Source organism: Tachysurus fulvidraco, chromosome 16 (assembly GCF_022655615.1).
Source record: "Tachysurus fulvidraco isolate hzauxx_2018 chromosome 16, HZAU_PFXX_2.0, whole genome shotgun sequence".
NCBI classification, from domain to species: Eukaryota; Metazoa; Chordata; class Actinopteri; order Siluriformes; family Bagridae; genus Tachysurus; species Tachysurus fulvidraco.
In genome coordinates, this window is record NC_062533.1 from 14,672,612 (window position 1) to 14,689,048 (window position 16,437).

Genomic DNA, 16,437 nt, shown 5'->3' on the forward strand with positions numbered 1-16,437 from the left:
CAGTAGACTTGCCTTTTTTGTAGCAATATTCAGCAGTTAAGTGGACAGAGATGTTTAAATCCCATTGTATTCCCACAGTGGTTTCTGGCTATAGCAATATGGCTTTTTAAATATTATAGGCTTTGGATTTTAGCAGCAAAAAAAGACTGAAATTCATGGAAAGAGGAAGAAAAAAATACCAGCATTCTGTTCTCCTTAGCCACTGTGAGTTGGGTCTTGTTTTATTGTCATTCTGCTGATGTGTCACCCTTAAGATGAGGAGGCCATGTTGGAAATGACAAGGTCTGCTCCAGATGACTGACTCCTCCAACTCTGCCAATCACAGTGCTCTGGACAAATCACCATGGTTGCATTTCTGTCAAGTTGCAGCTTTGTCAGATTTAGAGATCGCAGCTCTTCACTCAAATAGAGAACCAGTCGACACGCATTGCAGGCAAACCTGGAATTATTACATCTCATCTTAGCTGGCTACTTCAACTGTAATATTGTACCAAGGCACTGAGTAAGTATGTTGAATTCAAGTATATTGGTAGAAAACCTTTCAATTGTTCCAGGGTTGTTTGAAATCATAGATACATAACAGGAAATCATTCCCTATATCACAGATTTGTTGATTTATTTTCATTTATTTATAGCACTCAATTGTGTAAATCATTACCTTAATTATTTTTTTTCCATGGATTAACATGAAAAGTGAAATACTTGCACATGAAAAGCAAGTAGCGAGGACTCAAATGGAGGCCTTGTAAGGCTCCATGAATAAAGGTCATAAATTACAGGCTAATGTGACAAAATAAGCATTATTTAAACTGTATAAAACCCCAATAATATTGCTAATTGGGTCAATGGTTAATGACACATCTGACAGTAAATGTATAGAAAATGAATGCACCTCCACCATACAGGTGTACAGCTCCTAAAAGCTTGCTCTTTGTCTGGCCAGCACATTAATGTCACTCTGATCTTAATGGTGTGCTGGAATAGGAACTCTTTTTGTCATCTCTAATGACAGCAAAAGCCCTCTACACAGCTTCATATTCATCTGAGATGAAGTGCCTTGGTTCCCTGGAGTTCAGCCCACTCCTAACTTTGATACACCCCCTATAGCATCCAATACACACTGTAAAATGAACTATGTGGGGAGTTCTACATTTCATTAAGACCTTCTGTAAAGATAATGGTTATGCCTGGGGGAAAAAAAACCCTTGATAAATCCTCAGGAAATAAAAATGCCCACAGTTAACATATAGCTGATATACTGCATGTACTGAAGAAAGAGCCATTCTTTTTTTCAGGTTCAGGAGATAGTTATGAATGGCAATAAATTGCTTTACAAAACCTGAAAAGCAGTACATCTATGTAAAGCTTCCAATAATCTCTACAATAAAACATGCCAAAAATCCCCAGTTCATTAAAGCATTTGTGCTAGCACACTTCAAAACGAGTCTCTTCTGAATGTATTACTGTTCTGGTGTTGTCATGCAAATACTTTTTAAAGAATTGCCATGCAACTGTTATAAAACTGGAATAATTGGTCAGTTTAAATAATTCCTACAAAGAAACATAATATGTGATCACAGTCCCCAGTAGGAAATATGATAAACACTTTGTGCTGGACAATATATGATTCCATTGCACAAGCCAGCAGTAATGAGTTCCCTCAAATAACAAAAGACCAAAACAGGTTTAATCAGGTGATCATTCAAAACCAATAGAAGATTATTAGCCCAAATTAAGTTCCAAACAAGAAACTCAATTATTCTTTCATCCACCTTGATCTTCTTTAAGCTCTGGTATATTCAGGATTTATCAGGAGAACACTGTGTGGGATGCTAGTCTATCAGTGGGCACTGTGCACACACATGTCTATACACACTCACATGTAAAGGGTCTCTTATTGTAATGCAATGCATTATTTTACAAGTTATATATATATATATATATATATATATATATATATATATATATATATATATATATATATATATATATATAATATCTTTTCTTAGCTACATTAGTGACATAAAGTGAAAGTAGTTAGCTAATTATTTTTGTCTACGATTGTTTTTGGTTAATAAAGACCCATTTTTATTTAGAATAACAAACTAAATGATACTCGCTTTCCGCTTGTTTCATAGATTGTTATTGTCTTAGCATCACAAATATTTAGCTTAGCTGTTTTTCTAAGGATTTTTAGGATAATTAAACCTCAATATGTAAATGCTTTAAATAAAATACACTCCTTTCCAACTACATGGATAATTTCATTGATCTTATTTTTAGTAAGGAACAAACAGGACAGTTGACCCCTTGTGACATAACCCCTAGTAAGTAGTCTCTGCTTCCACGCTCATCCTCTTTTCCATTCTTGTCTTTCAGAGGAGTTGAAGACGTAGTCAGTAATGCTGGCATTTGACTTGTTATGTTTCTCTTTAGAACAGAAACATGTCCAGATTATGATGGCCATCCTGGTAATTATTGAAACTTCAGAACATCTTGTATACCAGAGCAGGATGGTATGTTGTTGGATGTATGTGCAGGATGTATGTGTGTTTGTGCTATAAGATAATTTACAACGATCAGTGATCAATGGTCAATCTGGTCAAACACTAAAAGAGCCCTACCCTAGCTGCAGCAAAAAGCTGATGATCAGGTGATGAACCAGACAAAGCTCCTGATCTTGCATGGAAAGTCAATCAGTGGAAAAAAGTTATTGACCCTTTCGCAGACTGTTCAGTACAATAAGGCTTGACTAACAATTCTGCTCGCAGAATGCAGAGCCACCTACATGATGATAGTGAATGAGGGCACAAAATCTGCCCCTATGCTGACATTCTAAGCTTGACTGAGGTATTTGTAATAGTGACCTCAGTACTGAAATCTGGAAATGTTTCACTGTAGGCTGTTTGTGTTGCCTGAACTCAACACATGTCAGGAATATCACACGGGCAGGTCTCAGTGGTAGAAAAAAGGAATTGCGGCATTGGTTAAGTCCAACTTGTTTAGGCAAGTGAATGATACAGTAAGATCCTCATTATAGTGAAACTGGACATGAAACTAGCTAGAAATCATTCAATTATATATCACTATATAACCTTGGCACACCATGTTTCATGGACCTTGTTAGTAGTAAAGTGGTTCATGCTCTATCATGCTGAAGTAGGTTCAGGCCTCTTAGTTCCATTCATTCATTTTCTATCGCTTATCAGAACTACCTCGGGTTAAGGGAAGCCTGTGCCTATCTCAGACGTCATCGGGCATCAAGGCAGGATACACCCTGGACGGAGTGCCAACCCATCGCAGGGCACACACACACACACACACTCTCATTCACTCACAAACACACTACGGATAATTTTCCAGAGATGCCAATCAACCTACCATGCATGTCAGTTTGGGGAGGAACCACATATAGGTGTGATGGTCAGTTGTCCCCATAGTGTATATTGATGGTAACTTTGGCCTAGGTAACTTTGACACTCTGTAAAGTTTGCACTTTAATTTGCTGTTGGCAAGTGCCCTCCTGAGGTTAGTAATAGGCCAATAAAACCTGGTATCAGGAAGTTTTAATTACTTATTTAACACAGGGTTAGATCCATTTAAATAATTGGAAATCAGATATATAGATTTCCTCCTAAAGGCTAGAAGGCTCAAGGTTGTGAGTCTGAGATAGTCACTAATTACACCACAGTGATAAAAATCACTATCACTTTATTAAAGAAACCTCATTATCCTCAGGTTTGTGTACTTGAATGTCTATACTATGGTTCTGACACAACAGACTATTATCGCAGTTCTTGAATAATTGGACAAGATAATTCATGAGAATTCAAAAGAACAGTCTAACAGGTTAATGTTCCCTAATATGTACTGTAATGGATAAATGGTCAGAGGTCTAATGGAGGGTCGCCAGATTTCTAGACATTAGAACTTCTGGGATGCCAAGAAATTGAAACCATAGTTTGTAGTTCTCATAGAAACCTCCATTTTGAGAGTCTACACCAGGTTACGTATGTAACCCGGTTCCCTGAGAAGGGAACGAGACGCTGCGTTGCTGGCCACGCCCCAGGCATCTGTTCGCGCTTCCTTCAGACAAAGAGAGCTGGAGCAGCGTGATGTAGATGCCCTTATATGGACTTACTGGCGAGTAATTACTCCGTCACGTGTCCTTTCCGAGCCATTAAATGGCGTGTGTGCACACAGAGCTTCAGACACAACTTCCTCAAAGAAGCATTCCCATAGCGTCAGCACTGACGCAGCGTCGAGTTCCCTCGAAAGGGAACTATATAGCAAGAATAGCTTTGATACAAGCTGTATATTTCAACTTTTTTCAATTTGTCCTAATGACAGCTATAAACCTTTAAGGATAGATCTAGCACCACGAAAGATTATTTCTTAAACTGTATGTCCTGTATTAAAATGTAACTGTATTAAAATGTAAATCCTTACAACAAAGAAGTAAATTCCCTGTGAAAAGCCAGAACAGCAAAACATCTGATGATGTAACCAATTGAACTTTTTACCAGAGGCCAAAAAATGGCTTGGGAAATTTCTTTATGATGTCATTCCATCATGTCATTATTAATAGCTTATATGAAAGGAGACATGGTGAGCTTTAAAAATCTTTCGTTTTTCATTGGTATTTTTGTTTTTACGAAGTCTATACATGGCAATATATTCATTAAAAAAATATAAAAGACAAAGACAATTAGTTTTTTCCCCACACAAATGCTTATACCTTTAAGATAAAAGGTGCTATAAAACTCATTAATGCCCCAAGTGCTTGTTCATAAGCATCTAAAATCTTCAGGTGTTATCTTCAAACACTATTCTGTAGTGTTTTCACAGCAGGGGTAAAAATGGCTCACGCTGAAAGCCAACAGTGTTCTGATTCATTTTAAATCAGATTTGTAAAAGAATTAATTTGTTTATACTGATTGAACATGTCCGATAAGTCGATTTTGCCACTGTAGTGGTAAAAAGGTTCAAATGATTGTAACACATCACTGGATTACTGTGTGTGAGGAAGGAATACGTGCTGGATGAAATAACAGTCCATTGCACTATTCATGTCAGTTTATACATGGCATGAAGAAGACTGGAAAAAACAAGCTCAGGATCAAACCTAGAGCTTTGGAGCTGTGAGGCAGCCATGCTACCTGCTGTTTCACCATGCCACTAACCAAATAGGTGATAGCAGATAAAATAAGAACATTTCAAGTCAGTGGACCTTTGCACCCTTTTGTAACTGACTAACAGATAGAAATAGATACATCACAAACTATGTTGAAATAGGCAGACACATCTGGCAGACTTCTTTTCTGCTAGACTACTATCTCCGTTTTCTCGTTTCCCTCCATGCCCCAGTGGCATTGATGGGTGCTGATGGGAAATGATGGTCTTATTGAGCTAGTGCATGGACTCTAACTCATTTGTTCAGATGGGCCTGGAGCTGACAGACTCAGCCTTTTCCCCACCACTTCCCAGTGAAATTTACTAGAAATCACCTTATCACATTTTTTTTATCCCCTTGACAGTTTATCAGAATCTCTCCATTTTACTGTATATGAGCACTTGGAGTGTGCTGACAGAGCGTGGGCGAGATGCATTTTAAGCCTCCTTCATAGTAAAGGGCAAAGATAAACCTCGAGCAAGTGACTTTTATAGATTGAGTTTCTGGCTTTAACAGCAATATCACTTTCTGCACCCACACAGAAATATCCATATGACAAATGGCAACTCATAAGGGCAGACAAACTTGTTAAAAGTTTTTAAGGACGGGTGCACAAGAAAAGGTTGGCCGAAAAACATGTATTTACTGAGAACAACCTGAAGGAATGTGATGTATCCACAGTGCAGAATGTGGGAAGATCATAAATAAAGCTAAATGGATCTCATATTTATTGTCAGTATTATGTTCAAACAAATCTAAAATAATGATGCATTTTTTGAGACTTTTCCTAATTGAAATGAATGATTGAAATGCTTGATATTTCATATAAATGTCCAGTATTATTATTCATTCATTCATTCATTCATTCATTTTCTATCGCTTATCCGAACTTCTCGGGTCACGGTGAGCCTGTGCCTATCTCAGGCGTCATCGGGCATCAAGGCAGGATACAATCTGGACGGAGTGCCAACCCATCGCAGGGCACACACACACACACACTCTCATTCACTCACACACTATGGACAATTTTCCAGAGATGCCAATCAACCTACCATGCATGTCTTTGGACCGGGGGAGGAAACCGGAGTACCCGGAGGAAACCCCCGAGGCACGAGGAGAACATGCAAACTCCACACACACACACAAGGCAGAGGCGGGAATCGAACCCCCAACCCTGGAGGTGTGAGGCGAACGTGCTAACCACTAAGGCACCGTGCCTTGTCCCCCCCCCCCCCACACACACACACACACACCCGGGATTACTATAAATAATCTTATATCTACTGTATTGTTATAACAAAATAGAAAATCTAAAAAGATTACAAAATAATTGTCATTTTTACAAAACATCTTGTAATTTCTGTGATTAAGTCCATGTTTTCCAAATTTCAGAAATCATAGCACGCTAATATTTTGAAACTGCCCACTGACCCTGTTTGTAAAATTGGACCGTTTCCGAGAATACATTGGAAACTAGCCAAGCCTTGTTTAGCTAGAGAAACTCGGAGTAAAAATATCCTTCTGAGCATCGTGAGCACTGGATAGTGTTTTAGTTTGACATTTGCTAGATTAAAAAGATTGTTTTTTTTTCTCTCACATAACGCAAGATCTTCAGGGAAATGTCACCACTGGAAAGTCCGATGTTTAAACCCATCACTCTCTGCAGCTCTTTGGAAGTTTTAGGACTTCAAGTCAGAAATTTCCAGGCAGGAGCTAATCCCCTTAAAAAAAGCTGTTCTTAAAATTTCACCTTAACTAGCTTTAAGCTGTAGCAATTGAATTTGTACATTTTTGAAGGTTGATGTCTTTTCATTGCATATTTACTATTGCAATTATTTTAAACTATGACATCCATTTCACGGAGCCCTGGAGATCAGGAATTACAGCAATTACAGTAACAGCAAATAATTTGAAGCAAATCGAATCTATCAAACTAATTATACGCTCAAAAGGGATGTACAAAAAAACAAAGATGGCACAAAAACAGAAAAACACAAAAGCCACACCAAACGTGTCAGATGTAGCGTCCGTTCATTCTGAGCAGCAGCACAAGGGACTGTGGTTCATCAGCAAACAATGAAATAAAACAGCGCAGGTGTGAGTCAGTGGCACTTCACTCAAGCACTTCACTGTCCTACAATGTTTTTTGGAAAGAATACAATAATGACAATGTCATGAAATAAAATGAAACAGAGCAGAAACATTCAAAAACCCAAATCAGATCATTGTAACAGGAATAGATGTTGGTCATTAGAGTAAATGAGATGATGTGTCGAAATCACATCACCAGCTCGGCTTCACAAAATTCACAAAAACAGTTGGGTGGAGTTTAGTCTATTGAAGCAGTTGTACTGTAACTCTGTTCTGGTTGCATGGATTTGTATGAAACATGAAAGGCATGTAGTGTGTGTGCCCTGCGATGGGTTGGCACTCCGTCCAGGGTGTATCCTGGCTTGATGCCCGATGACGCCTGAGATTCCCCCTGACCCGAGAAGTTCAGATAAGCGGTAGAAAATAAATGAATGAATGAATGAATGAATGAATGAAAGGCATGTTTACTCCAAGGCAAAGTGGAGGCCTGAGAAGAAAGTTTGGGACATTAATAAGGGGTGGAGTTAAGTTTCAAAAGCTGTAAAGTCCGATCAAGCTAAAATTGTGTGAACAACAAAAGTGTGCTCACCAGTAAGTGAATTTCATGAAAATGATGATGATTTATGGTTATTCCAAAAACATAGCTGCCATCAGCCAATCAGATTCGTTCAGGCGTTTTACATAATTAACACTGAACTATCGTCAGAGAACTTGATTGTCAGGGTTGCTTGGACATTTTTCTGCTTGTGCTCTAGGGAGCGTTCCAGCAGTGTGTTTTTAATGTTCACGAGTCTTTGCCCTGCCCTATCCTTAATTCTTAAAAACCTGCCTCTTATGTTTCTTAAGTGTTTACTCTGTTTAAACCTGCATAATTGAGAAATATAATAATAATTTAAATCTTGGCGTAATCGAGAATCAAAGGACAGGCCAGTAGCTTTTGTTGTGTACTTTCAGGATTTGGGGGTTCAATTCCCACCTCCAAAGTGTGTGTGTGTGTGTGTGTGTGTGTGTGTGTGTGTGTGTGTGTGTGTGTGTGTGTGTGTGTGTGTGTGTTCTTCACATGCTTCAGGGATTTCCTCCTGGTATTCCAGTTTCCTCCCCTAGTCCAAAAATTGGCATCTCTGAACTGTCTGTAATGTGTTAAAATGTGTGTGAGTGTCTGTGTGGCCTATGAAGGAGTGGCACCCTGGCCAAGGATAGACATTTAAATTTGTACCAGTGAAACCCCATCCCATCCTTCAACCTAATGAAGATGTAAATAACATTAACAGATTGGTTAAAAACTATCTAAAACTTCTACTTCATTAAAAATTATGACTTTGTTTTTAAGGAAAGGTTCAAGTTTTCTCAACTGGTTAAGGCTCTGGGTTGTTGATTGGAGGATCGGGGTTCAAGGCCCAGCACAGCCAAGCTGCCACTGCTGGGCCCTTGAGCAAGGCCCTCAACCCTCTCTGCTCCAGGGGCGCTGTATCATAGCTGCCCCTGCACTCTGACCCCAACCTCCTCAGTTGGGGTATGTGAAGAAAAGAATTCCACTGTGCTGTAATGTATATGTGGCGATTATAAAGGCTTCTATGCCCCCATTCTATTCTATTCTGTTCTATTCTAATAAGGGTAAGCAGCGGTAATGATTATTTCACAGACGTAGCATAAAAGTGTAAATATATCATCTTGTAAATCATCTTCTGCAACAAGACCCAACTGCATGTTAACCTATAAAATGGAAACCTTCTTAAAAGAAAGAATTATTTCAAATTAAACAAAGCTTTGCCATGGCCTTAAATATGTCAGAAATTGAGTGAATATTATAACTGAGTGAATTCAAAAGAGCAGCTCAAGGGATAAAAATGATTGCAGACAGATATAAAGGCAATTAAAATGTCTTCAGAGTATATTTATATCATGTTTCGAAAATGAAGTGCAAACCTAAAAACTGATATACTGTAATTTAATTGATTTTCTTCTTTTCAGCATGCACTGACTATTTTAGTCACATTTCACTTGAGCTACTGGAGGATCATCTGTGAAACCTAATACACTGACTGTTTTCTTGCAAAATATTAGTTTCCTTTTTGTCCTATTTATTTTGTCAGTCAAACCATCACACTCGTGCACAATGCAAGTGCCCATCTTTTATTTTTCTTTTACCTTTTGTACATTTATCTTTTTATATACAGTAAATCCTATTAGATTTAGATCCCTAATAAGCAAGCCAGAGGCAACGGTGTAAACAAAATCTGCCTGAGACAGGGGAGAGAAACCTGAGAGGGAGCAGAGTGAAAAGGAGATCTGTCTTATTCTGGGTTAAAGAATAATGGGATTCTACATCATTACAGTATATAGGTGTAAAAGTGTACAGAAAAACATGTACTGAGTATGCCGACATTATATTCAGTATGAGCAGTTCATAAGTAAGGCCAAGTTCACACTGCAGGTAAAAGTGGCCTAAATATGATTCTTTTTTGGGGTCAAGTGACCAGGTCACACTTCTTCAGGAGTAGTATGAACACTCAAATCTTGCCCAGATCTGATTTTTTCCAATGTGGCCGCAGCGCGAACAACCAAGGCGTATCTGATGGGACTTTTACGTCAATCTACATCGACATTCGTCACAACTATGCACCGGCGAGTAACAAACGTGACTACGCCTAAAAAATGGAGAACAATGATGGAGCAAGCCATTGGAGGGAGAGTGAGGTGTTAGACCCAATTAGTATATGGGGAGATACTTTCAATTCAGGCAAAACTACAAGGATCATACCGTACGTTTCGTCCTCAGTGCCTGCTCATTAATGTTACGGCTGCCGTTACACAAACATTTAGAAAGAAAAGCGAAATTGCTTACTTCCTCCATAACCTCGCCAACGTTTTAGCACAACGGCGTGCTGCGTGTGACGTCATTGTTGTTTGCGCACGCGGGTCAGTTCGAAACAGCAAACAGTTCACACTGGTATCTGATATAGGCCACATTTTAAAAGGTAATGTGAACAGCCAAACAAAAAAATCAGATCTGAGCAAAATATCTGAATTGAGCATTAAGACTTGCAGTGTGAACGTGGCCAAAGAGTCCAAGGGTGAACGTCTTGATGATTACAGCAGCGAGTGTTAGAATGTACTGTATATATTTATGAACTAAATTCATCTCTTTTACCCTTTAAAAACTTTTTCATTTTTTCATTTTTCTTTTTTTACTCTAAGTAACTCTGTTTGTTTAATAATCTCACACATTAAGTATTTATTCACATATCAAATTCTATAAGAATCCGGATATGTGTATTTTGGATTTGCTGTTTTTCAAGTAGTAACAATAGTACAACAATAGTAATATTCAACTCTCTCTCTCTCTCTCTCTCTCTTTCTCTCTCTCTCTCTCTATCTCTCTCTCTCTCTCTCTCTCTCTCTCTCTCTCTCTCTCTCTCTCTCTCTCTCTCTCTCTCTCTCTCTCTCTCTCTCTCTCTCTCTCTCTCTCTCTCTCTCTCTCTCTCTCTCTTTATCATCTCCTAACATATGAATAAAGGATAAATAAGTGTATAAGCAACATTTGTAGTTTGTAAACAAAAATATTTTTTTTTATTCAAAGTAACATTCTCTTTACATTCATATCTGAAGAAAAAAATGTTTTATTGGTTGGTCTGCAGAAAATCTGCCTGAGTTAAAATACGGAACTAAGCACAGGAGTAGAGAAAGGAAGAGAAGTTCACATATTCACATATCCTTGAGGAAAAGCAGTTGGGTTCTTAGGCACAGCTAAGCTGCTGGTTAATGTCTCGTGTTCTGGCCACAACGAACAGCTACAATTTCTGCCAAATTGCCTAAATATACACACAGACTAGAAGACGTTGCTGTGTTATTTACTTGCTCTTCCTTTCTATCTCTCTCTCTCTCTCTTGTCTACTTCTGCCACAACTGCTCAGAGTCTATCCCTATAAAGCCTATTGTATCCTGTTCCAAACATAAAAACACAACCCATGGCCAGGTACTGACAGTAACCTCTTGAATATTTAAGCCCAAAGATAAGATGTCATTTTTTCTGCATCAGGCGGATCTGTGTGTGCTGTATGAGGACATCATGGTTGGAGACTCATCATCCGTGTTGTGAGGAAGACAGACGATATTACCTTTCTCTGCAAGTGCAAATTAGATTGACCTGCAATGGCAAATGGCAGATTGGATTTTTTTTCCCAAGGAGCAAAACTGTATTTGTGTCACTCCGGTCACTTTTTCTACTTTCTGCTTCCAGCCTTTCGGCACAAAGAGGTTGCAGGTTGCTTTCACATGAGAGATGGAGTGCACAAAGCAAGATTGGGGATTCCTCACCTACTGTATTAATCTTCATTTGTTTATGCTGCTGATCTAAACCAATTACATTTGCCACCACAGAGTGCCAAATTCATTTCTGGTTAAATGCATTACAGTGAGATGCAACCAGGACATGAGATAAATCACAATAACTAATACGCCATTGCTAGCTCGTTAAAATAGAACTGAATAATCTTGTATTGCCGTAATCATTATGCCAGTTTAACACGAGATGAAATGCTGCCAATCGCTTTTCATTTCTGCCAACTGACAAGATCACTTGGGGGACGTAAAGATGCCGAAGATGCAAGGAGCCTCTAAAAGCAGCGGAAGAGCTCTTGAGCAGTACAGGCTGAAGCTTTTGGATTTTTTTTTTTTGTTTGTTTTTTTGTTTTTCACTCCTCTGTGCCACAGCACTGACAGCCTGCCAGGAGGAAAAGCTTCAAAGCTTTCAAAAATCTAACAGGACCACAGCAAATGGCCGGTGTGAGCCTAGGGGGGAAAGAACCGCGTCGGCTAGGTCTGGCTTCTTAAAGAGCACCGTGCTACAAGTGGAAGAGAAAAATGTAAATGCTTGATAAGAAGCTAATCACACAATGATTTTATGCAATAATGGCTGCAAGATAGTATTAACACAATCTTTATCTCAGCAGCTCAGCATCAGTTCAGAAGCTACCAGAGCGTACGTGTTCAGATTAAAAAAAAGGAAGAATTTTAGATCTCTCTCTCTCTCTCTCTCTCTATATATATATATATATATATATATATATATATATATATATATATATATATATATATATATATATATATATATATATATCCAAATGGACAGATTAGCATCCAACCCTGAAGTCTGTTTCTGCATCACAATCAATTTCTATGAGTAGAACATGCAGCTGTAATGCCCTGATTCTTTGCTTCTGTATCTCTACAATTTCATAATATTTTGTAGACTGTAGCAGAGTATCAGCATGTCATGACTACTCTCAAGAAAAAAGAGGTTCTTCATAAACACGACTCATTATTGTTGTCCTGGCTGGCTCGCCAGTTGCTCCTTCATTATACTGGCGAACATGAACAAATCGTTAACTCCTTTTATCAGGACACTGGCTTAAAGATCGAACTATCAAGACATTTATAATATTTAAGAAAATATTATAATATAAGGGAATTTCACTTGAAATTTTAGATTAGCACTTGGGTTTGATATCACCATTTCCTCTGAAGATAGAAACGTGAGTGTGAAAATTAAATTGACTTTTTTTTTAATTGCGTCTATAAATATTTTACCCTAGTAGGCAAGATAAAAAGAGAAATATGAAAAGTAAAAAATACAATTTCTTAAAGTGCCTCATCTGTAGTGTGCCATTTGGGATGCTACAGCAAGTTCCACTATTTACAAAAATGATGTACGTTTATGTTGTTCTGTTGTTATGTAAGATTTTATTTTGTGCTGGATTGAATAAACCTTTAATGCGAGTATGATTCATGAACATTCACACAAACATCAGTTAATAAGCTGCTTTATTGCATATTTAGAAAATTTAAGTAGAAAATTAAAACAGAGGAAATGAACCACAAACCCATAATAGTGTGCTGTACAATCAAAAGGCTTAGTAAAGTGTGTGTGTGTGTGTGTGTGTGTGTGTGTGTGTGTGTGTGTGTGTGTGTGTGTGTGTGTGTGTGTGTGTGTGTGTGTGTGTGTGTGTGTGTGTGTGTGTGTGTGTGTGTGTGTGTGTTACAACACCGGAGACTGTGAACCATGGTGTGTGAAGCTGAGATTTGTAGTTTCAGTGTGGCCATGTTTGTAGGCGTTGCTGTGTCAGACAGAGTTGACCTGGCAAAAGCTTATTAATACCAGAGCTTCTCATTTGTTATTCTTAACTAACACCGTTACTAACCAGAGTCAGTTAAGGGAACCTCAAATTAAACATTTCTTTTCAAATGTGTCACGTTTTCTTTGGTGAATTTACCAAATCATGTAATTTTCTTGTCAGAATACTGTATGTAAGAATTTGTTGCTATATAAATTATGACTCGACTATAAATCATAAGCCAGACACGCTGTTTCCAACATGCGTCTGATTGTATAGCTTTTCATGTGAAGTAAAAAACAGACAGTAAAGCAAAGTCGTGAAGATTTTAAAAAATCAACAAAGCTGAAAACATCTTCGATACAACAGATGGATGGTTTCACTCAAAAAAAAAAAAAGCATGGAATATTTTCTTTCTTCTCTTTCTTAGATAATCATGTTTTATCTGTCTTTAAACTTAGTGAGAATTATATCACAGGAAGCTGAGATGACCTGAAAATAGATCTGAAAGGTTTTCTGGAGATCTATAAATAACCAGATCGGTGTGAAGAAAGACGCATTGAAAAGATATTAGTCTGTTGTAAGTTTTTTTTGTGAAATACGAGATCAGTGATAAGATTATACAGTCGTGACAGACCGATGTGGAGCTCTGATTGACTCGCAACCGACGGTGTGATTTAATGATCCAGTAATCAATCTCCAGTGAAGATCTGTAGCTGAGGAACCAACAAAACAATCCCATTACTGTAGCTACGGGCCATTTCTCATCATTAAGAATAGAGTGCTGTTCTGTCGGGTAATCCAGCATTACCAGACCTGGTATTATTATTCAATTCTAACAATTCTATTTCATGATCTGCTGCATGACTGACAGAAACTCATAAATGACCCAACAGCCGTCTGGCGTTCTATCCGATGCCGTTGTCCCAGACTACCATCTAACATCATACGCTAGTCGGGATGAAGTGTGTAACACATTTGAACTCGGAAGCGACGACAGCAGCAGCAGCAATGATATTTGGCCTGGATTAATGAAGGTGTGAGAGGGAGGCACTCATGTAGTTGAAGTCGAGTTCTGTTCAACGGTTGTCATTTGCACAGATGATAAGGAGCAAGCTTTAAAAACGAGAAATCAAAATAAGATCCGGTGGTGTCTCGTTTGCTTGAGGGGAAGCGGCGCTACTTGGAAAATGAAAATGCGGTACGTGGAGTGCTTGACGAATCTGAAAATCAACTTACATGCCTGGTTTGGCATTTAATTGGGCACAATATCTGACATCTTGACATTTTAATTATACTCGTTTTTTTCTACATACTGTATATAACAGATGGAGGTGAATCATTTTTCCTTTAAAATAAAAACAGAGGCAAAGAAAATAGTGAAAAAAAAGCAATAAAATGCATTTCTTACATATTTGCATGTATATGAAAGTATTATAGAAGAAAGGCTACAATAAACCAGGAACTAGTGCTTTAGCTCGCTGTTGCTGTCGACAGGAAGGATTTTGCTCTCGGCAGTGACCTCGCATGCAGAACATCTCTTTGAGAGTGAAAGACGTTACAGCGAACAATTTATGAGATATGTGACGAAAACGAACCCGCAAACAACTGGCAAGATTGTTCTGTGCTATCTAGAAAACAGATCTACGCCTTGGAAATAAATTGCAGCCCTGTATTACAAACCAAGTGAAGATCCATTACCTTGGAAAGGTCACCCACTTCCAGGTAGAAGCAGATGACAAAGATGTTCCAGGTGACCCAGAGCACCAGCCAGACTGCATACTGGGGGAAAAAAAACAAACAAAAAAAAAAAACAGAAAAGATATTAATGTATTATATGGACAAGTTAAGATTTCCAAACAATGTTGTCTGAAGAAAGCTTGTGTTAAAATTTAGAATCAATTTTCAAATATATAAATCACAGACATGGGGTTGGCTTTGTGATGTAAGAATTCCACATGCATGTTTTTTAATTAATGTTTTTGCAAAAATAAAGAACAAATTGCAAAAAAAAAAAAAAAAAAGAACATAATTAAAATTTTCAAGATGTCTAATATTGTGGAAAAACTCCCTGAGATGATATGAGAAAGAACCTTAAGAACATTTAGCTTTTGCATAATTCTTTCTGGGTTTTTTTTTTGTTTGTTTTTTTTTTTGTTTCTTTTTTACCTAGCCTACTAGGGGCAATAAATTCATAGAAAAAAATGTTGGTTTTCTTTCCTCTATCTGTTTCTATCTTCAAAGTAAACCATATAATATCATACTCATTTCTGAAATCTCTAAACATTGGAAATTTAAAGGCATTATATTCAAATATTAAAATTCTTCACACACAAAACACTTTCTGAATTTGTACTTTTTATTTAAAGTATTTCTGTTTTATCCAGCCCTCTGGGGGCAAAATATTCATTAAAAAAATGGCAGAAAAAAAACAAAAATATTAGTCCATTTTTTCACAATTGTTTTTATCTTCAAAGTTAATGGTGATAGCAAACTCATTTCTTCTCTCTGAAATGCCCAAAATCTTTCTTCAAAAACATCTAAAGTTTATCTTCAACCACAAAAATCTTCGTCCTGACCTATTTTATATTAAATTTTATTTGTATAGCACTTTTACATATCATGGGATGTGGTAGCTCAGTGGTTAAGGTGTTGGGCTACTGATCGGAAGGTCGTGGGTTCGAACACAAGGTCCACCAAGCTGCCACTGCTGGGCCCCTGAACAAGGACCTTAACCCTCAATTGTAACTCACTCTGGATAAGGATGTAAATATCATTAATATATATATTATATATTAATTATATATATACTGTGTGTATAATACAAAGATTAATAGAATTCAAAAGTTTGAGATTAATAGCAGACATATTTATGTGTTTGTATTTATACCTAATGAACAAGCTTGAGGTGACTGTGGTGAAGAAACCTTCCCTTAGATGGAAGAGGAAGAAACCTTAAAAGGAACCAGACTCAAAAGTGAACCTCATCCTTATTTGGGGAACCAAATGTAGACTTATCCCTTAACCATGTACTGGTAAAAAGGATTAATAATATGAATG

At 37.7% G+C, this 16,437-nt stretch overlaps 1 protein-coding gene across 1 annotated transcript in view; it reads right to left on the reverse strand.

The window, feature by feature from the left end:
• nkain2 (sodium/potassium transporting ATPase interacting 2) overlaps positions 1-16,437 on the reverse strand; it is a 209,210-nt gene that overhangs the window by 98,164 nt on the left and 94,609 nt on the right. The window contains exon 3 of the mRNA XM_027155323.2: positions 15,079-15,159. Coding sequence (XP_027011124.1) covers positions 15,079-15,159 — 81 coding nt within the window. The remainder of the gene's footprint in view (positions 1-15,078; positions 15,160-16,437) is intronic.